The sequence below is a fragment of the Lithobates pipiens genome, unplaced genomic scaffold (genome assembly GCF_037356315.1).
Source record: "Lithobates pipiens isolate NorthernLeopardFrog02 unplaced genomic scaffold, aLitPip1_a1.2 Scaffold_28, whole genome shotgun sequence".
NCBI lineage: Eukaryota > Metazoa > Chordata > Amphibia > Anura > Ranidae > Lithobates > Lithobates pipiens.
Window position 1 is genome coordinate 177,806,844 of NW_027507789.1, and position 25,752 is coordinate 177,832,595.

The window sequence follows — 25,752 nt, forward strand, 5'->3', positions numbered from 1 at the left end:
TAAAACAGGAAGTCTGGGCTCATGATGGGACATTAGTCCTCCTACAGATTCCAGTGTTGAGGCACCATTCCTCTTACCCACACCAACGGTGGGGCACCATTCCTCTTACCCACACCAACGGTGGGACACTAGGCCACCTACCGATTCCAACGGTGGGACACTAGGCCACCTACCGATTCCAACGGTGGGACACTAGGCCACCTACCGATTCCAACGGTGGGACACTAGGCCACCTACCGATTCCAACGGTGGGACACTAGGCCACCTACCGATTCCAACGGTGGGACACTAGGCCACCTACCGATTCCAACGGTGGGACACTAGGCCACCTACCGATTCCAACGGTGGGACACTAGGCCACCTACCGATTCCAACGGTGGGACACTAGGCCACCTACCGATTCCAACGGTGGGACACTAGGCCACCTACCAATTCCAACGGTGGGACACTAGGCCACCTACCAATTCCAACGGTGGGACACTAGGCCTCCTACCGATTCCAACGGTGGGACACTAGGCCTCCTACCGATTCCAACGGTGGGACACTAGGCCTCCTACCGATTCCAACGGTGGGACACTAGGCCACCTACCGATTCCAATGATGGGGCACTATTCCTCCTCCCGATTCCAGTGTTGGGGCACCATTCCTCTTATCCACACCAACGGTGGGGAGCTAGTCCTCCTACCAACACCAATGGTGGGACACTAGGCCTCCTATCGAGTCCAATTGTGGGACACTAGGCCTCCTCCTGATTCCAGTGTTGAGGCACCATTCCTCTTACCCACACCAATGGTGGGGACACTAGTCCTCTTACAGACACCAATGGTGGGGACACTAGTCCTCTTACCGACACCAATGGTGGGGACACTAGTCCTCCTATTGATGCCAGTGAAGGCAAGGCTAAAAAGTTGTTCGATCTGCTGGCTACAAAATGTTTTTTTTTTTTCAGCCTTATATTCTTTACTTTTATCTGCTGAAAGTAGCATTTTCTGTGGACTGTATCCATAGAAGAGCGGTGTTGTCACCCAAAAACAGGAATTTAGAACACCCCCGTCTCTCCAGCTCTCTGAGGACAGCAGCCATCTTTCTGATAACATTTTAACCGTTGGGCTGCCAGTTTGAGTACCATGGACTTAATACTCAGTCAGCTATAATTGTCCAATTATTGTATGCATCTTTTGTATTGCGCGTACAGTTACTAACACATTTATTTGTTTATTCCACAGAGAGCTGGAAGGAATGTAACTGATGAGTCAGCACAGGCATGAGCACACGTGAGCTGATAACTTCCTAAGATTTCTGGCAGGATCAAGTACTATTTTGCATTAAATCAAATAGATTGAAAATGTTTCCATGGTATATGTAATTGACAAAAAGCGAACAAATGAGAGGTTTATCACACACATACGTGTTCATCTTATGCGCAAAATAGTAAACATTCTTGTCTCATGAGCAAAAAAATACAAGCTAGGACACCAATCATACAGATATATTTTTTTAATGAAAAGACTGAATGCAAATCAAAAGTGTGAACACAGGCCCCCTCCACATTACCCCAATTAACAGGAATGACATGGACTTGGTATGCAGTTAAGAATCTTGTATGCAGAGGCACAAATTGGCTATCCTTATGGAAGTGTTAAATATATGTGAAAAAGGAACTACTGCAGTCAGAGAAACATGGACACTGTTCTTGCTGAGCTCACTTTATGGAAACGGTGTCTGTTTCTGAGTACATACCTGAGTAAATAACCTGGAACAAGCAACCAGAGTGAAGACAGAACTCATGATCTGTATACTTGTTCCAGATCAGGGACTCCGAAGGGACTGATGCCACTGGATCAGCATTACTAGCATTTTCACAAGGGGACCAGTAATGGAAGCTTCCTTCCTTCTTTTCATGAGAAATTAGCTTTCGGTTGTAACCAATATAAGTCCATAAGGCTCGAGATAGTGCTTGCAGGCACCATTTTACAGTGCTGTTAAAAACTGAGAATGTAGACAATGCAATGGATTGCACAATACATTCCACCATTTGGGATTGTCTGTTGATCTACGGAATTTGTAACAAGCCATAACTAGGTGACTTTACTTTTATGAAGGGCTCAACTCATTACCATGGATGTGCACAGGTATGCAGTAACCAATTCATTTTATCCTTTCCATCACCTGTCCACAAATCTATTGAATACTAGTTTCTGTTTAAGACAGGTCACTACAGACTGCTGCACCTTATTCTGAGGGATTAATCAAGAAGCAAAAATTTTCATTGCTTCCTGTTCTGGTAAAAATGGGACCTAGGAATATTTCATTGTCAAAGCCCTTTTGAGGGCACAGCGACAAACATTGGGGGAGGGGGGGTTATGCCCTGTACGGTTACTGTGGCAGCTGCAGCAGTGTGGACTGTCCTGGGGGCAGGTACGTGATGTTACGGGAGCGGGACATTTGGTATGCGATATCTTCGGCAGCTTCCAGTTTGCGCAGTTCGATTAGACCGTCGCCGGCATCAGTCAGAGCTGCTGCCATGAGTGCTGCAGCCTTAGAATCTCCTTCTGCAGATATGATGGCTGCCTTTTTCTGTTGCTCAGCCTAAAAGAGGGAAAAAAAAAAAAAAAACGACAATAGAATTTAGAAGGAGCAAGACTTTGGAAAATAAAGATCACAGTAGAGTCTTAGAATATTTCTAAGTCAACCGACCAAATGCAGTCAAATACAGTTTCACTGGAATAATAAAAGGCCACTGTACTTACCAAAAAATAATATGAATGTAAAAGATTTTGAAGATGATCAGAAGTTATGTAAAAGGTGATGTAACCACTTGCCACCAATCGACGTACAGGTACATCACTTGACTTCAACTGGTTGTACCGGGATGATGCCTGCAGCTGCAGGAACCACTTTGGTACCCTTTTCTTTTTAGGGCCGGTGGCCAGCTCATTGTAAGAGCAATCAGTTCGACTAAATGAACTGGCATCACTTCTGGTTGACCCGGATGTCATCAGTGCCATTTGACCAAAAAAATAAAATAAAAAGCCCATTCAAAAAAGGCAGATCTTGGCGTTTTGAATGCTTTTAGGTGCAGATGATGCATTTGGGATCTTTTTGACTACAGATCTCTCCATAAAGAGTACCTTTCACAAGGAATGTTTAAATTCCTTGTGACAGCAATAAAAAAATAAAAATAAAATGAATAAAATCATCCCAGGTATCATAGGCAGTAATTCTAGCACCAGATCTCCTCTGTAAATCTAAAGTGGCAACCTGTAAAGGCTAAAGAGTCGCCTATGGATAGTTAAATGTCAGTTTGTGCACAATTTTAGAGCATGACATGTTTGCCATCTATTTACTTGGCGTAACATGTTATATTTAAAAAAAAAAAAAAATAATAATTAGGTTACGCATTCAGCTTTTTTGCATTAAAAGAAAAAAAAATAAAAAAAAAAATAAAAAAAAATACATTTCAAAACCCACCAATTTATTCTCTAGGGCCTTGGCTTTGAAAAAAAATAAAAAAAATTATATAAAATGTTCAGGAGATTAGACATTTTCTAGCAAAAAATAATGTTTGTTATATGCTGAAGTGGGTAATGTGTAGCAACAGGTTTGCATTAAGTGGTTCTATAAAGACTAAACTTTTTTTTAACCTTAAAGTGAAAGTCCATTCTAAAATTAAAATCCCTGCATGTATAGACACCCGCAATCCCTGTAAAGAAAAAACTATGAATATGAACTTACCTTTTCTAAAGCCGATTCGACCCGATCTCCAGCAGCAAAAGCTCTGCAGAGGACACAGCCGACGACGGCTGTGAAATTAATGAGAAGGGACATCCACCATAGACTTAATATGGGGCTTCCGTTATCAGACATGTCCTCTGCACACGCCTCCACAGCAAAGCAACGGCTTACAGCTCAGCGTAGGATCTGGTCAGATCAGCTTCAGAAAAGGTATGTATATTAATTTTTTTCTTTACGTGGCTAGATGGGTTAGTGTTAGATCACAGGTGTCTATAAATGCAGGGATTTTAGTTTTAGCATGGACTTCCACTTTAATGCAGTGACTGTATTGAGGTGAAAATAAATAAAATGGCCTACTAACTGAACCCCCCCCAAAAAACACCTGACTGATGCCTCTCACCTATCCAGTGCAGTTCCCAGCTGCTTCTCCACTGTCTGAACTCACAGCTGTCAGCCAATCTCCTGTGAGGAGGGAGCAGTGGGTGTGGCTTATAGACACTGTGGACGCACACAACCCCACAGCTTGCTAACGGGTCACTCAGAAGGGGCAGAGAGCACTGGCAGAGGACCACCAAAAAAGGAACCCCCCATTTTACCCCAGTGCTTACTGCCCTATTAGGGTTGCTAGAGGGTATCACCACCTCTCCTCTCCCTACACACAACACATACACAGTGCTTCTACCCATTCACATTATATTATATATACACACCAGGGCTCGACAAACCCCAGGCGCCAGGTCGCCAATGCGACCAGAAATCGCGACCTGGCACCTAAGCTGCCACCAGCCCACTCACTATCGATGCCCCAGACATGCAGCAGCATTAACACTGACTGCCGTCCTCCTCCCTCCTTCACACTCTGCAGCACCGCGCTGTGTGTGAAACTGACACGCAATGGAGAGAGGAGGATCTGTCAGCCTGATGTCGGGGTGGGGGCGGGACCCAGCAAGCTTTCAAACACCAGCCAATGGGATCTGGGCGGGCCGCTACGCGTATGTGGCCCGCCCCTTTTCTTAAGCAGCCCAATCGTTGGCTGGTGTTTGATAGCTGCTGAGTCCCGCCCACCCCGGCCGGGTCCCGCCCACCCCGACATCAGGCTGAAATCTGACATATCCACCTCTCTGTTACTTGTCAGTTTCACACCCAGGCAGGGTCCCACCAGCTCCTCTGTTACATTTCAGTAACAGAGTGCTCCGTGTGAAACCTGCCAGTGCCAATCAGTGCCACCTGCCACCAATCAGTGCCAAGCAGTGCCACCTCCAATCAATACCTGCAACCAACCAGTGCCACCTGCCAGCGCCAACCAGTGCCAGCGCCAACCAGTGCCACCTGCCAGCGCCAGTGCCACCGCCAATCAATACCACCTGCCACCACCAACCAGTGCCACCTGCCACCAACCAGTGCCACCACCAATCAGTGCCACCGGCAACCAGTGCCATCTGCCACCGCCAATCAGTGCCACCTGCCACCACAAATCAGTGCCACCTGCTAGTGCCAACCAGTGCCACCGCCAATCAATACCACCTGCAACCACCACCCAGTGCCACCTGCCACCACCCAGTGCCAATCAGTGCCACCTGTCAGTGCCACCTGCCAGTGCCGAGTGCCACCGCCAGTCAGTGCCACCGCCAATCAGTGCCCCCTACCAGTGCCACCTGCCACCACCTACCAATGCCACCGCCAATCAGTGCCACCGCCAATCAGTGCCATCTGCCACCGCCAACAAGTGCCATCTGCCACCGCCAACAAGTGCCATCTGCCAGTGACAACAAGTGCCATCGCCAACCAGGGCCACCTGCCATCGCCAACCAGGGCCACCTGCCAGTTTCAAACCAGGGCCACCTGCCAGTTTCAAACCAGGGCCACCTGCCAGTTTCAAACCAGGGCCACCTGCCAGTTTCAAACCAGGGCCACCTGCCAGTTTCAAACCAGGGCCACCTGCCAGTTTCAAACCAGGGCCACCTGCCAATTCCAAACCAGTGTCACCTGCCAATTCCAAACCAGTGTCACCTGCCAATTCCAAACCAGTGTCACCTGTCGGTGCCATCTGGCAGTTCCACGTGCCTTCCAGTGGCAACCAGTGCCACCTGCCAGTGCCAGCCAGTTCCATCTGTTGCCAGCCTTACTCTTTCTGGTCAGCCCATACCCCTGATGTAACAGCATTTCAATGGAGTTATTGACTGGGTGCTCCATTGTGAGTTAGGGATAGGGGGTGAAAATGAGTGGCCTTACCCCGGGAGCTGAAAAAAAAACTGGCTCCTAACTTCAAAGCAAATTTGTCAACCCCTGATATACACACACCCTATCCATCAAAATGTGTATATAGTGGCTTGAAAAAGTATTCATACCCCTTGAAATTTTCCACATTTTGTCATGATACAACCTAAAGCGTAAATGTATCTTATTGGGATTTTAAGTGATAGACCAACACAGAGTTGCACATAATTGTGAAGTAGAAGGAAAATGCTAAATGGTTTTCCAAATTAAAAAAAAAAAAAAAAAAAATATTATATATATATATATATATATATATATATATATATATATATATATATATATATATATATATATATATATATATATATCTGAAAAGTGTGGCGTGCATTTGTATTGAGTCCCCCCCTTTACTCTGATATCCCCAACTAAAATCTATTGGAACCAACTGTCTTCAGAAGTCACTTAAAGTGTAAGTAAACCCTCCTATTGTTTTTAGCCAAGGAAGCTGCCATCTTTGCCTCTGTTTAATCTACAACTGCCATGATGCTGCACATGTGATCAATTATGACACCAGCCATTGGATGGTTTGACAGTTTGGTTGAGAGCACAACCAATGGGAGTGTTACATTTCCGGCATGTGCCGGAAATGAGACTGTTTTATGGATGGGTTTACTTACGCTTTAATTAGTGAAGAGTCCACCCGTGCGTAATTAAATTTAATCTCATTTAATAACAGCTGTTTTGTGAAGCCCTCAGAGGTTTCACAATAGAGAACATTTGTGAACAAACAGCATCGTGAAGGCCAAGGAACACACCAGACAGGTCAGGGATAAAGTTTAGTGAAGATTATAGCAGGATTAGGTTATAAAAAAAAAACAAAAAAAAAAAAAAACATACCAAGCTTTGAACATCTCTAGAAACACTGTTCAATCAATCGTACGAAAATGGACAACTGCAAACCTAGAGGCCCATGGTAACTCTGGAGGAGCTGCAGAGATCCACAGCTCAGGTGGGAGAATCTGTCCACAGGACAACTATTAGTGGTGCTCTCCACAAATCTGACCTTTATGGAAGAGTGGCAAGAAGAAAGACATTGTTGAAAGAAAGCCATGATAATTCTGTTTGCAGTTTGGGAGAAAAATATGGGCGATACAGCAAACATGTGGAAGAAGGTCCTCTGGTCAGATGAGACCAAAATTTTACTTTTTGGCCTAAAAGCAAAATGCTATGTGTGGGGGAAAACGAACACTGCACATCACCCTGAACACACCATCCCCACAGTGAAACATGGTGGTGGCAGCATCATGTTGTAGGGAAGCTTTTCTTCAGCAGGGGCAGTGAAGCTGGTCAGATTTGATAGGAAGATGGATGGAGCCAAATACAGGACAATCTTAGAAGAAAACATCTTAGAGTCTGCAAACGGACGTGAGACTGGGGCAGAGGTTCACCTTTCAGCAGGACAACAACCCTAAACATACAGCCTGAGTGTTAGCATGGCCCAGTCAAAGTCCAGACCAAAATCCAATTGAGAATCTATGTCAAGACTTGAAAATTGCTGTTCACAGACACTTTCCATCCAATCTGACAGAGATTGAGCTATTTTGCAAAGAAGAATGGGCAAAAATGTCACTCTATAGATGTGCGAAGCTGGTAGAGACACCCCCAAAAAGACTTGCAGCTGTAATTGCAGTGAAAGGGGGTTCTACAAAAGTATTGACTCAGGGGGGCTGAATACAAAAGCACACCACACTTTTCAGAGATTTGTAAATAACTTTTGAAAACCATTTCTCATTTTCCTTTCACTTCACAATTATGCGCCACTTTGTGTTGGTCCATCACATAAAATACATTTACATTTTTGGTTGTAACATGACAAAATGTGCAAAATTTTAAGAGATGAATATTTTTTTCAAGGCACTGTACCTACATCTATCTATACATACACACACACACACACACACACACACAGATCTCTTAATTCCATATGATACAAACTACCCCTTACTAAATTACCACCTACTACCTTAAGGTCTTATCCACATCCCCAGCCAAACATCCATCTCTGCAAGTACTTCCATCATTATATTCAGTATTTTTATTGTGCTCCTTTCTACCCTCATCAGTAGTATATAGTCCAGCTCGGGCACAGAACACAAAACACACACACCCACCACCAGGGATGCTGCAACACCGACCCGATTTCTCCGCCCACCGAGGACTCCCAGGCTGTCATCTTGGATGCGCTGAAGCTCCGCAGCACTGCCCAGGATCCATCCAGCGGGACTGTTTACCAATCTGCCAGCCACAGCGGGGACTATCTACTTGATGAGCGCAATCTTAATACCTGCATGTGAGCTGTTATAACGTCTGTACATTAAAGTACCAATCTGCTACTCTTAGATGGCGCCGTTTTCCCCTCTTCCAAAAAGGAAGTAAGGGATTGCTCTAAATTATATATATACATACATACACAGTGCCTTGCGAAAGTATTTGGCCCCCTTGAACTTTTCAACCTTTTGCCACATTTCAGGCTTCAAACATAAAGATATAACATTTTTATTTTTTGTGAAGAATCACCAACAAGTGGGACACAATTGTGAAGTGGAACGAAATCTATTGGATAATTTAAACTTTTTTAGCAAATAAAAAACTGAAAAGTGGTGCGTGCAAAATTACTCGGCCCCTTTACTTTCAGTGCAGCAAACTCACTCCAGAAGTTCAGCGAGGATCTCTGAATGATCCAATGTTGTCCTAAATGACTTATGGTGATAAATAGAATCCACCTGTGTGTAATCAAGTCTCTGTATAAATGCACCTGCTCTGTGATAGTCTCGGGGTTCTGTTGAAAGCGCAGAGAGCATCATAAAGACCAAGGAACACACCAGGCAGGTCCGTAATACTGTTGTGGAGAAGTTTAACCCTTTCATGACTAAGCCTATTTTTGGAATTTGGTGTTTACAAGTTAAAATCCATATTTTTTGCTAGAAAATTACTTGAAACCCCCAAACATTATATATATTTTTTTAGCAGAGGCTCTAGAGAATAAAACGGCGATTGTTGCAATATTTTATGTCACACGGTATTTGCGCAGTGGTGTTTTAAACGCAACTTTTTGGGAAAAGGGACACTTTCATGAATAAAAAAAAAAACAAAACAGTAAAATTAGCCCAATTTTTTTGCGTAATGTGAAAGATAATGTTACGCCGAGTAAATAGATACCAAACATGTCACACTTTATAATTGCGCACACTTGTAGATTGACGACAAAGTACGGTACCTAAAAATCTCAATAGGCGACGCTTTAAAAAATTTTTTACGGTTACCAGGTTAGCGTTACAGAGGAGGTCTACTGCTAGAATTATTGCTCTCGCTCTGACGATCGCGGCGATACCTCACATGTGTGATTTGAACACCGTTTACATACGCGGGCGCGACTTCCGTATGCGTTTTCTTTGCTTCGCGAGCTCGCGGGGACGGCGGGCGCTTTGAAATTTTTTTTTTTATTTTTTTATTTATTTTAAAACGACTAAATTGTTTAAAAAAAAAAAAAAAAAAAAAAAAAAAATGTGATCACTTTTATTGCTGTCACAAGGAATGTAAACATCCCTTGTGACAGTAATAGGTGGTGACAGGTCCTCTTTATGGAGGGATCGGGGGTCTAAAAGACCCCCCACCCCTCCTTTACACTTCAATGTATTCAGATCGCCGAAAACGGCGATTCTGAATACCGGATATTTTTTTAAAACCGGCGCCATTGGCAGCCGAGTAAACGGGAAGTGACGTCATGACGTCGCTTCCGTGTTTACGATGAGGAGACTGGAACGAAGCCGATTACGGCTTCGTTCCAGTTCCTCCGCAGCAGCCGGAGGCGTCGGACCACTGATCGGTGCTCCCGATCGAGCGGGAGCACCGGTAACAGCGGCGAGAGGCGGCGGGAGGGGGGGACGTCCCCTCCCGCTCCTCCGGCATAACAGCCGAGCGGCTTTTAGCCGCATCGGTTGTTATGGCTGAAAAGCCAATCGCCCGCTGTAAAAAACGGTACCGGGATGATGCCTGCAGGTGCGGGCATCATCCCGGTATACCCCCCGGAAGCCGAGTACGCAGATCTGCGTACGCTCGGCGGGAAGGGGTTAAAGCCAGATTTGGATACAAAAAGATTTCCCAAGCTTTAAATATCCCAAGGAGCACTGTGCAAGCGATCATTTTGAAATGGAAGGAGTATCAGACCACTGCAAATCTACCAAGACCTGGCCGTCCCTCTAAAATTTCAGCTCAGACAAGGAGAAGACTGATCAGAGATGCAGCCAAGAGGCCCATGATCACTCTGGATGAACTGCAGAGAACTACAGCTGAGGTGGGAGAGTCTGTCCATAGGACAACAATCAGTCGTACACTGCACAAATCTGGCCTTTATGGAAGAGTGGCAAGAAGAAAGCCATTTCTCAAAGATATCCATAAAAAGTCTCGTCTAAAGTTTGCCACAAGCCACCTGGGAGACACACCAAACATGTGGAAGAAGGTGCTCTGGTCAGATGAAACCAAAATCCAACTTTTTGCCCACAATGCAAAATGATAGGTTTGGCGTAAAAGCAACACAGCTCATCACCCTCAACACACCATCCCCACTGTCAAACATGGTGGTGGCAGCATCATGGTTTGGGCCTGTTTTTCTTCAGCAGGGACAGGGAAGATGGTTAAAATTGAGGGGAAGATGGATGCAGCCAAATACAGGACCATTCTGGATGAAAACCTGTTGGAGTCTGCAAAAGACCTGAAACTGGGACGGAGATTTATCTTCCAACAAGACAATGATTCCAAACATACAGCAAAATCTACAAAGGAATGGTTCACAAATAAACGTATCCAGGTGTTAGAATGGCCAAGTCAAAGTCCAGACCTGAATCCAATCGAGAATCTGTGGAAAGAGCTGAAAACTGCTGTTCACAAACGCTCTCCATCCAACCTCACTGAGCTTGAGCTGTTTTGCAAGGAAGAATGGGCAAGAATTTCAGTCTCTCGATGTGCAAAACTGATAGAGACATACCCCAAGCGACTTGCAGCTGTAATCACAGCAAAAGGTGGCTCTACAAAGTATTAACGCAATGGGGCCGAATACTTTTGCACGCCCCACTTTTCATTTTTTTATTAGTTAAAAAAGTTTCAAAAATCCAATAGTTTTCGTTCCACTTCACAATTGTGTCCCACTTGTTGGTGATTCTTCACAAAAAATTACAATTTTATATCTTTATGTTTGAAGCTTGAAATGTGGCAAAAGGTTGAAAAGTTCAAGGGGGCCGAATACTTTTGCATACATACACACACACATACATACATTTTACAGCCCCAGCGGCAAATATTCAGCTATGCTTTACTCTCCTTTTCAATTATGGAGGCATGCAACATTCACCCATGTGGCAGCACTGGGCCAATCATCAAGGGAGGGGGGTTCATATCCCTCTGTAAGCTATGACTCAGTTTACACAGGACCATGCCTTCACTCCTGCCAGCTAAACAGAATGGGATGGGAGTGAAATAAAAGTACGTGTGTCCGTGGAAGTCTGCAAGGGCCAAGCACAAATTCACCAGACCCTCTACGGTTCCACCTAAATCTAGGCACTGAGCCCCTTATGGATGTGTCTATTTTACCTTCTCCACAATAAACCTGGCTCTTTCTGCTTCCTGCTGCGCTACTTGTTTGGCTTCAACAGCTGCCGTGAACTCCTTCCCGAACGTCAAGTGTGTCTATAGGAAAAAGCAAAAAGTTACTAAGCAGCAAATAAAAATTACAAACTGAGAAAACCTTCATCCTGCTAAAAGATGTACATGGTAAAGAAGCATCATTATGTATACATAAAGGTATAGACCAAGGTACGTTTTTTTCTCTTCTATGCAAAGTGTAATAACCAGGGATTTTCCCCCCAGAATAGGTGCTGGAACTCCCCCCTTCTGAGTCACTTCTTTTTTCTACCCCCTACCAACCTCCGAGCACCATCCCTTGGATCCACCTCCCTCAACAGGAGATATCCTCGAGCAACAATTTACCCCAAGCAACATAAGCTCTCCCACCAGCAACAATAGGCATCCCCATCAACAATAGGCCAACACACAAAAATAGATCCCCTCCAGCATCAAAAGACCCTCCAGCACACCCTAGAACCCCTTGCCATTACATTCATACATTACATTCAGTGCTGGAGATGGTGGAACTGCTTTCCCCTCTGAAAAAAAGCTCTGGTAATGACCATTCAAAAGGCACACTACATACGCAAGTCTAAAAGTTATGTAAACCCCAACAATGAAACATCTCTTATTTGGTTCTTTTTGGTCTGTTAAATATGCTTTTTTAATTTTACACAGCAAGGGGATCAAACAAATAGAAATTTCCAGTTTTTAAGCAAGTCTGTACAAGAGAAAATCATTTGGGTTATAAAAATTCTGCACCCAGTGCCAAGCATGATATCGTAAAGCCCAGCTTCATGTCCCCGGGACAGGCAGCATGAGGTTGACTCCCTGTAGCTGGCCATACTTATTTCTTAGATGTTACAGCTCTCCAATCAGATAAAGTGGGTAACGAAGTTACTGACACAGAACAACCAGTTCAAAACACTGCACACTTCTTCCAGGTCAGCTGCTTACTAAGGAACAAAGCCAGGATGACAGTTACCTAATCGCACCTATCCCTCTCCCAGTCCAGGGGGTTGCAAGCAGATGATATTAAATGTAGGTGCTTACGCAAGTTACATTAAAGAAAGAATTAAAGCTGCGCTCCACCCAAAAGGGGAAATTCCACTTTAAGGCCTCCTCCCCAACTCTTGTTTGTGAAATGGAGCTTTTGTGGAGGAGGGGGGAGAGGGTACTCAATTTTGACAGGTACCCACTTCTGCTCCGACCACCTAGGCGATGAGAAGTTCTCCCCCAAGGCCCCCTCCCCCCCCCCCCCACGCAGTCTTCTGGGGCACCTGACCATGAAGCTGCCACAGTCGAGTGCCCATTGTAAAGATGCCGGGGAGAGATGACACAAAATGAAAAGAGCTGGGCCCAGCACAGTGCCTGTGTAGTTTCTTCAGAGCAGTGTGCTGTGACTGGCGGCTCCCATGCGCAGGAGTGACATCATCACGGTTGCAGCCAGTCAAAGAGCCAGAGCCGCAAATCAGGAATGAAAACCGGGTATAGATGGAGGTCGTCTCCAGCGATGACATTGCATCGCTGGAAGGCTTCATTTTCAGGCAAGTTTCATATAATGTGCTATTCTGGAGGCCCAAGACATTGGGGGGGGGGGGCGGCTGTGGCTTCAACCTCCCTGGCTGATCAGCCTTGGCTCCCAGTGATGTCACCCCACTGGAGGAAATACCAAAACTGAGGGTCCAGTGGGGCAGGAGGGAGGAGCCGAGGTCTCTCAAAAGGTGGCTGTCCTAAAATAAGATTAGGGAAAAATAATAACCAAAAATGAGTAATCACTCCCCTTTCTCCATATAAAAAGGAGGGTCAACCCTTCTACTGCATCTCCACATAGATTTAAAGATGTTGAGTTTTCCCTCACCTACTGGTGTTAATTGGTACTTTAACAGAACACGAAAATAGGATTCCCTGTGGAATTAAAATTTGTGTGGTCACAACAATAATCTGCCATGTGTATCAAACAGCATGTTGTAATTTCCAAGGAAGTGCTGTTGGATCTCCTTCAAGTTGGGTAAAAAAATAAATAATAATAATTGTGATGGATAGTAATGTACAGAGTCAATGCTGAACGCTGTCACTTTGCTGATTCAAAGCAAAGTAGCAGCAGCCTGGGAAATTCTCGGTTTGCTACAACTTCTTCAAATCCTGACTTCTGTTCAGTACATATCTAGCTGTTAGATTGCTTTCCTCCACAATTCAGCGCCAGTTCAAAAAATAAACTTACCAGAGACACATCATCCAGGATAATTCCAAAGGTAGCCGCTCGCTCTGTGAGATCCTCACTGACCTGCCGGGAAACCAGCTCTCTCTGTGTGATCAACTCTCCAGCATCAAACCTGGCCTGTCAAAGGATTCAGAAGATCAATACAAACATATTAGGAACAGGGAAAAAAGAACAAAAAAAAATAAAAAAGGGAGTGGAGAAAGACTGTAGACAAAATTTAACTGGCTACAAATATAAAACACCGAACAAATGAATAAAAGTGATTGAATAACTATGACTCAAATACCCAGCTGCTATTCTAATTGTGCCCCCCCATCCTATAATAATGATGCTATATAAACTATCTTGGGCTTGCTCAGTCCAGGTTTGTCCCAACTATACTTAAATCTGCTCACATCCCTTCAAATTCCTATTCTAACCACCCTGTGAAAGGAAGATGTGTATACTTACCTATTCTAAGGGCGCTCTGATCCAGTAATGTGATTGGCTCCCAGCGCCAGGTTTAGAGAAGAGGAGGGACAACTGATGCCCCATAGCAAACCAATACTGCGCTTTGACCTGGTCACGTGATCTCCCCAGTGGCTGGCTTTGGGGGGAGAAGAGAGATCACCAACAGCTAAATTGCCTGAGCAGTAACATCAACAATAGGTTTACTGTGGGGCATCGGTTGTCAGCGGTCCCTCCTCTCCCCTGAAGCCGCCGCTGGGAGCCGATCACGTGACCAGATGGCAGCGCCCTCAGAACAGGCAAATATGCACATCTTCCTTTCAAAGAGTAGTTAGAATAGGAGTTAAAATGGTGGTAGGTGCAGTTTTCAAGTGGTTCTAAAGCCCTAAGTTTTTTCACCTTAAAAAGATAAGTTCACATTTTGACAAGAAATATTTTTGCAGTATATTTTGCACGTTAAAAAACATGCATTATTTTTTTGTTTCTGGAGCCTATAAAGCATTGCACCAGCAATCAGCAGATCACTGATGCCATGCATGTCCCCTACAGATTTGTCACTGTATCGGCTTGCTCAGCTAGCTGTCACAGTGGGTAGCGGGAGGTGCAGGCTTGGTGCATTCATAACATGTTACATCCAGAATATGGGTGCAACATGTACTGAACGGTGAACTTATCCTTTAATGCATTCTATACATTAAAGGTGAAAAGCCTTGTGCGCTGAAATGCACGGCACCGACGATTGGAATATTGAAACTATCAGATCAGTCAGACAAAGTGAAACTGACTTCTCGGTGGATCTAGTTGTAGGATCTGCATGCCATCCAAACTCACCACCACCGATTTAAGAATCTCAGTAGTAATGGAAGGTAAAACTCTTTCATCGTAGTCCTCGCCAATGCTTGTGTAGATTCTTGGCAACTGATTGGCAAACGGCCGGTAGAGAATACGCAGAGTGATGTTAACATTCTGCAGATCTGGGGAGAAATGGCAACAGTGGTGTGTAACTGGTAAAGCATCAGACTTATTCTTCAATCATTATTACTTCTTTTACGATCAATACCTACCTTTGCTCCCTGTAATCACAGGGACGTTGCGGGGGCGGGACCGACAATCAAAGTAGATTGGTTTCTGCACCCAGGGGATGAGGAAATGTGTTCCTTCATCTACTACAGCTTCTTGAACCCCTCGGAATCGGTCAAATATGACAGCGCGGTGGCCAGCTTCCACTAGTGAGTAGAAAAGACAAAATAATACACACCATGAAAACCAAACATGTGAAGCTGGACGAGAGCCAGAGAGTGGAATCACAGAATAGACTGGTGGCAACAAATATTGAAAGGAAAATTCAACTCGATTAGCTGAAGGATTAACTGTACAAATATAAGCTTAAAGGAAACAAAACAGAAAAGGAGGTCGCCCCGACCTAGTGCATTACCACTGTTAGAGCTTTATTAAAATTGAACACATAGCAAAATGAATACTCACAAACAAGTATTGAGAAAAGGCATAATCAATACAGCAGGGTCCACTTCTCCAATCATCAACAAGCCCGGACCTGATGTCAAGTAGATCGAACGATACCCCAACACAATTCCTGATGCGTTTCGGGGGGAGCGGCCTCCTTCAGGCCACGCCTCCGAAACATGTCGTCCTAGTAATGGTTATCAACGTACCTGAGCAGTTAGCATGATCACAGAGTACTCCCTCCCCTGGCCGCGGGTGACGTCATGCATAGCCAGCTGGTCCGTGTTATCCTGTGAGCGGTGTGTGGTAGTGGATAGCAGTCAATTCATGCCTGTAGTTCCTTCTGTGCCTCGCTGCAAGTCCCTGTAGACCAGGGGTGCCCAACCAGTGGCCCGTGGAGCCCACTGATGTGGCCCGCGACCTCCTGCTCTGGGATGGCGGGTTGGCAAGCCCAGATTGCAGGTTGCCTACCCGCCATGCCAGAGCATTAGTGTTGTGAATTAAGCCAGCAGAAAAGGAAGCAAGCAGTTGCGGAGCAGAGCCGCATAAGCCAATGCTTACTGTATAGCACCAGCTCCTGTCATAGGTGGAGTGAGACCAAATGCACTCTGCCTGGGACAGCAAGTTTATTACTAAAATCACAGTATATATATGGACATATCTGTTCTGCAATGGTTACTGGGCTGCTTTTAAAATGATCCACAGGTGTAGCACAGTGTACCTGCAGCTTACCTGCACTGAGCCATAGACGTTTGGTTTTACCTGTGGGTTTGGTGCACTTTCAGAAAGTGCACCAAGCTTGCAGGATATCATAGAATTCTATGGCAAAGTATAGCTAACATGGAAAGCCACAGGTACAGGTAGGCCGCAGACCATCAGTGTAAAAGTAGCCTTAGGCCCCTTTAACATGATCTGTCTGACCCAATCGGACCCTCCATTCAGCTCTATGGAGCGGCAGATGTAAACAGACTTGTGTCCATTTACACCTGCCTCCTTCCAATCCGATCTGCTAAAAAAAAATGAAAAGTGGATCCGTCCCCTTCCATCTGATCAGATCAGAGGGCCCATAGAGTAGAGTGGGCTGTGTCTGCTTTGCATACGCAGAGTGGATGCAGAACTGTCATCTGCTCATTGTGGCCCCGCGACTGGTTACTAAGTCGCTTAAGTGGCCCTCGCTCTTCAAAAAGGTTGGGCACCCCTGCTGTAGACCATACAGACCAGGACAGGAGGCTATCGTGGAATGATTTATGCTGTTTAAACATCAGTAATCTGAGTGAAACCCTCGCTTTTTATCAATTGAATTTTTTAAATGAACATTAATACACTGGGGCTGGCGTGCGCTTGCTCTCGTTTTATACCTTTTCAGATACACGTCTGCCACCCAGTGGACTTGCAGGGGAGCTGCAACACCCAGAGCGGAGTGACTATACAAATATTCAGACTGTTTTGTGTTGAAATGGATAGGTGGGGACAGCGCTAATCTTGATTCATTCTGTATATTCAGTTTACTATCCTTCAGACTTTCAGAGGGGCTGTAGTCAGTGAGAGTAGAAAATGTCCTGGCGTCGGTACCAATGCCCCGTCATTGGTGTCAGTGAGAGGAAGTGTAGTGCCACTACAATGGTGTCAGTGGGAGGAACAGTGTTCCATCATTGGTGACAGTGGCAGAAATGATGCCCCACTGTTGTGGTGTCAGTGCCAGGAATAGTGCCTCAAGGGCCGGATAAAGGCAAGCAAAGCGCTGCAGTTTGGAGGCCACTGCCCTACTCCATTCACCAAAATATGTGCAAGATTCACTTTGAAAATTAAAATGAGTATCCTCTACTCTAGTAAAACTCCTAAAAAAAATAAAAAATAAAAAAATAAAAAATAAAAGGAGGAACCGTTTGACTTTTGTTTGCACATTGCATAATCCAAATGCCAAGGTTACAAGGCATGAGATAATGTGTTTCGGGATGTTTAGACCTAATATCTTGCTACAACAGCTTGACTCAACCCAAGGTCTGAAGAGGAGACCGCGGCCAAAACTATTCTATTGCTGTGTCTACACTGGGGAGACCTCCTCCCCCTTCCTGACTCGGCTCCCCTATTCATGGAGTGTATATAGGTGTCTGGGCAGTGCAGCACAAGAGCCAAACCTAGCCAAGCCGAGAACCGAAAGCAAACACCGCCTGGCACACCTGAGATCCATCATGGATCTGAGGGATATTTTTTTTGCCTACTACAAAGCGGATGGGGAAGAGAGGACAAAGGTAGTTTTTAGCTTTAAAGTGTAGCGTCAATTGCATAATCTCCAGGTTTTATTTAACTCCATGCCCAAGAGGGTTAAGGCAGTGCTGGGAAATAATGGTAGCCACACAAAATATTGACACTTTGGGCCCAATTTGGACATTTTCACTTAGGGGTGTACTCACTTTTGTTGCCAGCGGTTTAGACATTAATGGCTGTGTGTTGAGTTATTTTGAGGGGATAACAAATGTACACTGTTATACAAGCTGTACACTCACTACTTTACATTGAAGCAAAGTGTAATTTCTTCAGTGTTGTCACATGAAAATATTTACAAAAATGTGAGGGGTGTACTAACTTCTGTGAGATGTACTGTATACTGGATTGTTTATTAATTTTTTTACTAGTAATGGCAGCGATCAGCAACTTATAGCGGGAATGCGATATTGCTACAGACAAAACGGACACTGACACTTTGTAGGAACCAATGACACTAATACAGTGATCTGTGCTAAAAATATGCACTGTCACTGTACTAATGACACTGGCTGGGAAGAGGTTAAACATCGAGGATGTGATTAAAGTGTTAACCGAGTTGTAAAGGCAGAAAGTTTTTTCAATCTTAATGCATTCTATGCATCTCAGAGACCATAGAGAATAAAATGGCGGTCGTTGCAATAGTTTGTCGCGCTATATTTGCGCAGCAGTATTTCAAAAGCAATTTTGGGAAAAAAACACACTTCAATTAATTAAAACACACTAAAGTTATCTAAATTTTTTTGTAAAATGTGAAATATGATGTTATGAGTAAATAATAGATGATATCCAACATGTCACGCTTTAAAATTGAGAACACTCGTGGAATCGGGACAAACTACGGTTCTTAAAAATCTCTATAGGCGATGCATTAAAAAAATTGTAACGGTAACCTTTTTAGAGTTACAGAGCAGGTCTTATGCTAGAATTATTGTTCTCACTCTAATGATCGCAGCAATAACTCACATGCATGATTTGAATGCGGTTTACATTTGCAGGAGCGACTTGCATGTGCATTTTATTTGGCGCATGAGCACAGAGGGATGGGCGCTATAAACTTTTTATTTTTTTTTATTTTACACGGTGTCTTAAAAAAAAAAAATATATATAAATATATATATAATAATTCTGTTTACTTTTATTGCTGTCACAGGGAATGTAAACATCCCTTGTGACAGTAATAAGCAGTGACCGCTACTCTCTATGGAGGGATCGGTGGGCTTCTCTGCACTTGAAAAGTATTCAAAAATGCCAAGATCGTTTTTTTTTTAAACTGGAACCGTTGGCTGCCGAGTAAATCAGAAGAGACGTTGTGATGTCGCTTCTGGGTTTCCACATCGGAAACCCAATCAAGGCCAAATCCGTCCCCTACCGCTCCTTGTAGCGACAGCCAAGCGTCTGTTTAGCCGCATCGGTTGTTATTACAAGAAAGCTGACCTTCGGCTCTAAAAATACTGTAACGGGGGAGATGCTGAAATCACTTTAGCAAATTAATGTACAGGTATGTGATTTTGCAGGAAGTGGTTAACCACTTCAGCCACAGGAGGATTCACCCCCTTCCTGACCAGGCCCTTTTTTGCAATACAGCACTGTGTCGCTTTAACTGACAATTGCGCAGTTGTGCGATGTTGTACCCATACAAAATTGACATCCTCCCCCCCCCCCCCCCCCCCCCCACACAAATAGAGGTTTCTTTTGGTGGTATTTAATCACCTCTGCTGTTTTTATTATTTGAGCTATAATAAAAAAAAAAAAAAAAAAAAAAAAAAGGTTGCGACAATTAGAAAAATAAACAATATTTTTTACTTTTTGCTCTAATAAATATCCCCCGAAAATATAATTTTTTTTCTATTAGTAATGGTGGCGATCTGCAATTTTTATCTTGACTGCGACATTGCGGCAGACATATCGGACACCTTTGACACTATTTTGGGACCATTGGCATTTATACAGCGATCAGTGCTATAAAAATGCACTGATTAATGTGTAAATGTCACTGGCAAGGAAGGGGTTAAACACTAGAGGGCAATCAAGGGGTTAACTGTGTTCCCTTAGCCTGTTCTAACTGTAGGGGGGGAGGGGGGGCGGGCTCACTAGAACATGACAGAGATCACTGCTCCGGATCCCTGGAAGCAGTAGAAGCCTGTCATGTTGCTAGGCAGAACAGGGAAATGCCTTGCTTACATAGTATCTCCCCGTTCTGCCTCTCCATGCCATGTCCGTGGGACACCGGCTGACATTGAGTCCGTGGGACCTGTGGGCACACTCCGGCTGCATGCATGTGCGTGCCCGCTAGCCGCGCATGACATAGCACCATAGGTACATCGTTTTGCACATCCGTGCCACTTTGCCAAAGTATATCGGCGTGAGCCAGTCTGCAAGTTTTTAACTGCTTCCTGACCGCCTCGCGCAGTTATACTGCGGCAGAAGGGCACGTACAGGCAGAATACCGTACCTGTACGTTAAACTTTGTGCGTGCACCCGCCGGGAGCTTCGCGAGTGTGATCGCGGGTCCCACGGACTCTATGTCCGTGTGGATACCCGCAATCGGCTCACGTAGAGAAAGAACAGGGAGATGCGAATGTAAACAAGCATCTCCCTGTTCTGCCTGCTGACACTGTCACTGATCTAATCGGGAGCGGTGATCAGTGTTTTGTCACATATAGCCCCCACGTGCACAGTTATAATCACTCCCTAGGAGGCGATTCAGTTTGCATTGTGCGCTATACAAGTATTTCATAGGACACACTTAACCCCTACAGCGCCACCTAGTGGTTGACACATTCACTGCCAGTCACAGTTACACAATACTCAATGCATTTTTAATTGCACCGATCGCTGTATACATGTGAATGGTCCCAAAATCACGCCAAAAGTGTCCGATCTGTCCAAAATAATGTCGCAGTCACAAAAAAAAAAGTCATACAACTATCCTCTATTTTGTAAACCAATCAATAAATGCTTATTGCGATTTTTTTTTTCTTACCAAAAATATCTAGAACAACACATATCGGCCTAACCGAGGGAAAAAAAAATGTTTTTTTCTCAAAATTGTTGCTTTGGTTTATAGCGCAAAAAAAAAAAATTAAAAAAAAAAAAAAAACGCAGGTGATAAAATATCACCAAAAGAAAGCTCTATTTGTGGGGAAAAAAGGGAGTCAATTTTGTTTGGGAGCCACGTCGCACGACCGCGCAATTGTCAGTTAAAGCGACGCATTGCCGAATCGAAAAAAGTGGTCTGGGGCTTAAGTGGTTAAAGTGAAAGCAGTAGGAGCCACTGGCTCATGCTGATGTCACTCATCCAATGACAAGGGAACAGAGCCGGGGCCAAGCCACACTTGCGTCAACAGAAAAAAGAAAAAGAAAATAAAAGACAAAAAAAAAAGACTTATATTTTAGGCCCCTTTCATACTTGGAACTGCAAAGTCACATGACAAGTTGTACCCCATGATTTCCAATGAGTACCGTTCATATGTGTGACTTCAATTCGTTTCTGCACTAATCCTCCAGATTACACAGGCATTGCTCGTGCGACTTTCAGATGGCCCAAGTGTGAAAGGGGTCTTCATAAGATAAAGAAGCTGTTTATATGTGATATGCGTTTCACTCACCATTAAATAGGGCTGAATTTGCAACACCTCCAGCCACTAATAGCCCCAGTCCAAGCTTTCCAAGCGACTCAAATATTTTTCCTGCCATTGTTTACCACGGGTCCTGTATTAAAAGAACAAAAACGATTATTAATCCTAGATAGGGCTTCTAGTGATCTGTATTACTGGCCACAATGTGAATAGTTTATGCACATTTTATACCTACAAGAGAAAACACTAAAAGTTAAAGCGGAGCTCCACCCAAAAAGGGAAGCTCCACTTGTCTGCCTCCTCCCCCACTCCGGCGTCATATTTGGAGGGGGGGGGGTACCTGATTTTGACAGGTACTCGCTCCCACTTTGTGCCACAGCAAACACAGACAGAAGTTCGGCCCTCGCCGCAGCCGGCCCACTGAGAAAGTGCAGCGCGATTCACGCATGCGCAGTAGGAAACCTTGGGGCTTTACAGCCGGTTTCCCTCACCCAAGATGGTGGCACCAGCACTCGAAAGCAGATTCAAGAATCAGCTTGGGTGAGGACATCGCGGGACCCCTGGGCAGAATAGTAAAAGTCAGCTGCTACCAGTATTTGTAGCGGCTGAATCATTTTCCTGCTGGAGCTCCGCTTTAAAGGGAAATTCCCCTTTCATAGGAAGAAAATAATAGTAAAAGGTCTAAAACATACACACTATATTACCAAAAGTATTGGGACACCTGCCTTTACATGAACTTTAATGGCATCCCAGTCTAATGCCCCAGACATGCAGTTGGATTTCCGACGGAAAATGTGCGATCGGATCATGTTGTCCATCTGACTTTTTCTGTCGGATTTTCCGACGCAAAGTTTAAGAGCAGCATTTTCCGACGACAAAATCTGATCGCATCAATTTCCGATTGTGTGTAGACAATTCCGGATGGACAAAGTGCCACGCATGCTCAGAATAAACTAGGAGATGAAAGCTATTGGCTACTGGCCCGTTTATAGTCCCAATGTACGTGTTTGACGTCACCGCGTTCAGAATGATCAGAAATTCCGACAACTTTGTGCGACCGTGTGTATGCAAGACAAGTTTGGGCCAAAATCCGTTGGAAAAAAATCAGGACGGATTTCATGGTCGGAATGTCCGAACGCGTGTATGGGGCATTAGTCCGTAGGGTTCAATATTGAGGTGGCTTCTTCTGGGAAGGCCGTCCACAAGGTTTAGGAGTCTCTATGGGAATGTTTGATCATTCTTCCAGAAGAGCATCTGAGGTGAGATTATGGTGTGGGGCTGTTTTTCAGGGGTTGGGCTTGGCCTCTTATTTCCAGTGAAGGGAACTCTTAAGGTTCACCATACCAAGACATATTGGACAATTTCATGCTCCCAACTTTGTGGGAACAGTTTGGGAATGGTCATAGCACAAAGCAAGGTCCATGCAAGGCAGTGCAGGGGACACAGCGGTGGCTGACATCAGCTCTCTCTCGGACCTCAGAGAACTGAGCAATCAGCGGTGTTTGGCCAATGAAGGCGAGTAGGGGTCAGTACCCCCCCCTCTGATGATGGTGGGTAGGGGGGTCGGTACCCCCCCCTCTGATGATGGTGGGTAGGGGGGTCGGTACCCCCCCCCTCTGATGATGGTGGGTAGGGGGGGGTCGGTACCCCCCCCTGGTGATGGTGGGTAGGGGGGTCATTACCCCCCCCCCCCTGATGATGGTGGGTAGGGGGGTCCTTACCCCCCCCCTCTGATGATGGTGGGTAGGGGGGTCGTTACCCCCCCCCCCCCTCTGATGATGGTGGGTAGGGGGGTCGGTACCCCCCCCCTCTGATGATGGTGGGTAGGGGGGTCGGTACCCCCCCCCCCTCTGATGATGGTGGGTAGGGGGGGTCGGTACCCCCCCCCTCTGATGATGGTGGGTAGGGGGGTCGGTACCCCCTCCCTCTGATGATGGTGGGTAGGGGGGTCGGTACCCCCCCTCCTCTGATGATGGTGGGTAGGGGGGTCGGTACCCCCCCTCCTCTGATGATGGTGGGTAGGGGGGTCGGTACCCCCCCCTCCTCTGATGATGGTGGGTAGGGGGGTCGGTACCCCCCCCCTCCTCTGATGATGGTGGGTAGGGGGGTCGGTACCCCCCCCTCCTCTGATGATGGTGGGTAGGGGGGTCGGTACCCCCCCCCCCCTCTGATGATGGCGGGTAGGGGGGTCGGTACCCCCCCCCCCTCTGATAATGGCGGGTAGGGGGTCGGTACCCCCCTCTGATAATGGCGGGTAGGGGGTCGGTACCCCCCTCTGATAATGGCGGGTAGGGGGTCGGTACCCCCCTCTGATAATGGCGGGTAGGGGGTCGGTACCCCCCTCTGATAATGGCTTGGTAGGGGGTCGGTACCCCCCTCTGATAATGGCTTGGTAGGGGTCGGTACCCCCCTCTGATAATGGCTTGGTAGGGGTCGGTACCCCCCTCTGATAATGGCTTGGTAGGGGTCGGTACCCCCCTCTGATAATGGCTTGGTAGGGGTCGGTACCCCCCTCTGATAATGGCTTGGTAGGGGTCGGTACCCCCCTCTGATAATGGCTTGGTAGGGGTCGGTACCCCCCTCTGATAATGGCTTGGTAGGGGTCGGTACCCCCCTCTGATAATGGCTTGGTAGGGGTCGGTACCCCCCTCTGATAATGGCTTGGTAGGGGTCGGTACCCCCCTCTGATAATGGCTTGGTAGGGGTCGGTACCCCCCTCTGATAATGGCTTGGTAGGGGTCGGTACCCCCCTCTGATAATGGCTTGGTAGGGGTCGGTACCCCCCTCTGATAATGGCTTGGTAGGGGTCGGTACCCCCCTCTGATAATGGCTTGGTAGGGGTCGGTACCCCCCTCTGATAATGGCTTGGTAGGGGTCGGTACCCCCCTCTGATAATGGCTTGGTAGGGGTCGGTACCCCCCTCTGATGATGGTGGGTAGGGATCGGTACCCCCCTCTGATGATGGTGGGTAGGGGTCGGTACCCCACTCTGATGATGGTGGGTAGGGATCGGTACCCCCCTCTGATGATGGTGGGTAGGGGTCGGTACCCCACTCTGATGATGGTGGGTAGGGGTCGGTACCCCACTCTGATGATGGTGGGTAGGGGTCGGTACCCCACTCTGATGATGGTGGGTAGGGGTCGGTACCCCACTCTGATGATGGTGGGTAGGGGTCGGTACCCCACTCTGATGATGGTGGGTAGGGGTCGGTACCCCACTCTGATGATGGTGGGTAGGGGTCGGTACCCCACTCTGATGATGGTGGGTAGGGGTCGGTACCCCACTCTGATGATGGTGGGTAGGGGTCGGTACCCCACTCTGATGATGGTGGGTAGGGGTCGGTACCCCACTCTGATGATGGTGGGTAGGGGTCGGTACCCCACTCTGATGATGGTGGGTAGGGGTCGGTACCCCACTCTGATGATGGTGGGTAGGGGTCGGTACCCCACTCTGATGATGGTGGGTAGGGGTCGGTACCCCACTCTGATGATGGTGGGTAGGGGTCGGTACCCCACTCTGATGATGGTGGGTAGGGGTCGGTACCCCACTCTGATGATGGTGGGTAGGGGTCGGTACCCTCCTCTGATGATGGTTGGTAGGGGTCGGTACCCCTCTCTGATGATGGTGGGTAGGGGTCGGTACCCCCCTCTGATGATGGTGGGTGGGGGGGTCAGTACCCCCTCTGATGATGGTGGGTGGGGGGTCAGTACCCCCCCTCTGATGATAGTGGGTAGGGGTCGGTACCCCCCTCTGATGATAGTGGGTAGGGTAGAGGTCAATAACCCCCTGTAAGCTCCCACACAGAGATGACATTAGAGAATGTCGTGCTGGGGATATGAAGAGGACCTGTCACACTGCCCTAGCTGGGAGAACAGACAGGTTCCCTTTAATACCTCTCCATCCAATGTATAAATGTATATGTACCGCTCTCCAGTGTCCCTGGCCTCCCAAGACGTGCACTCACCTCCTTACTGCTCTGACCTCCACATGAGTCGAAAACCCGCACTGCGCATGCGTGACCTGCGTCCTTCATCAAGCGACCTGCATTCCGTCCGCACGCCGCCCCACAGCATTCTGGGAGGTGTAGTTCTCCACTCCCTTCCTACGCCTCAGCTCATGCAAGCAAAGACTACATTTCCC

General features: G+C 46.3%; 1 protein-coding gene across 1 annotated transcript; it reads right to left on the reverse strand.

Annotated features, from left to right (window-relative positions):
• Positions 1 to 1,482: 1,482 nt before the first annotated feature.
• On the reverse strand, positions 1,483 to 25,720 carry PHB1 (prohibitin 1). Its single transcript, XM_077459986.1, has 7 exons — positions 25,577 to 25,720; positions 21,643 to 21,745; positions 15,367 to 15,528; positions 15,134 to 15,276; positions 13,856 to 13,972; positions 11,599 to 11,694; positions 1,483 to 2,589 (listed from the first exon to the last, which is right to left on the reverse strand). The coding sequence occupies exons 2-7, from the start codon at positions 21,728 to 21,730 to the stop codon at positions 2,377 to 2,379; spliced, it is 819 nt and encodes a 272-aa protein (XP_077316112.1). The 5' UTR covers positions 21,731 to 21,745; positions 25,577 to 25,720; the 3' UTR covers positions 1,483 to 2,376.
• Positions 25,721 to 25,752: the final 32 nt, after the last annotated feature.

Coding starts and splice junctions, on each gene's coding strand:
- PHB1 (XM_077459986.1), bottom strand. CDS start 21,730: ATGGCAGGAAAAATATTTGAGTCGCTTGGAAAGCTTGGACTGGGGCTA. Junction 15,529..21,642: donor AAATTCAGCCCTATTTAATG/GTGAGTGAAACG, acceptor TCTACTCACTAG/TGGAAGCTGGCCACCGCGCT. Junction 2,590..11,598: donor CCAGGTTTATTGTGGAGAAG/GTAAAATAGACA, acceptor TCCCTCTTTTAG/GCTGAGCAACAGAAAAAGGC.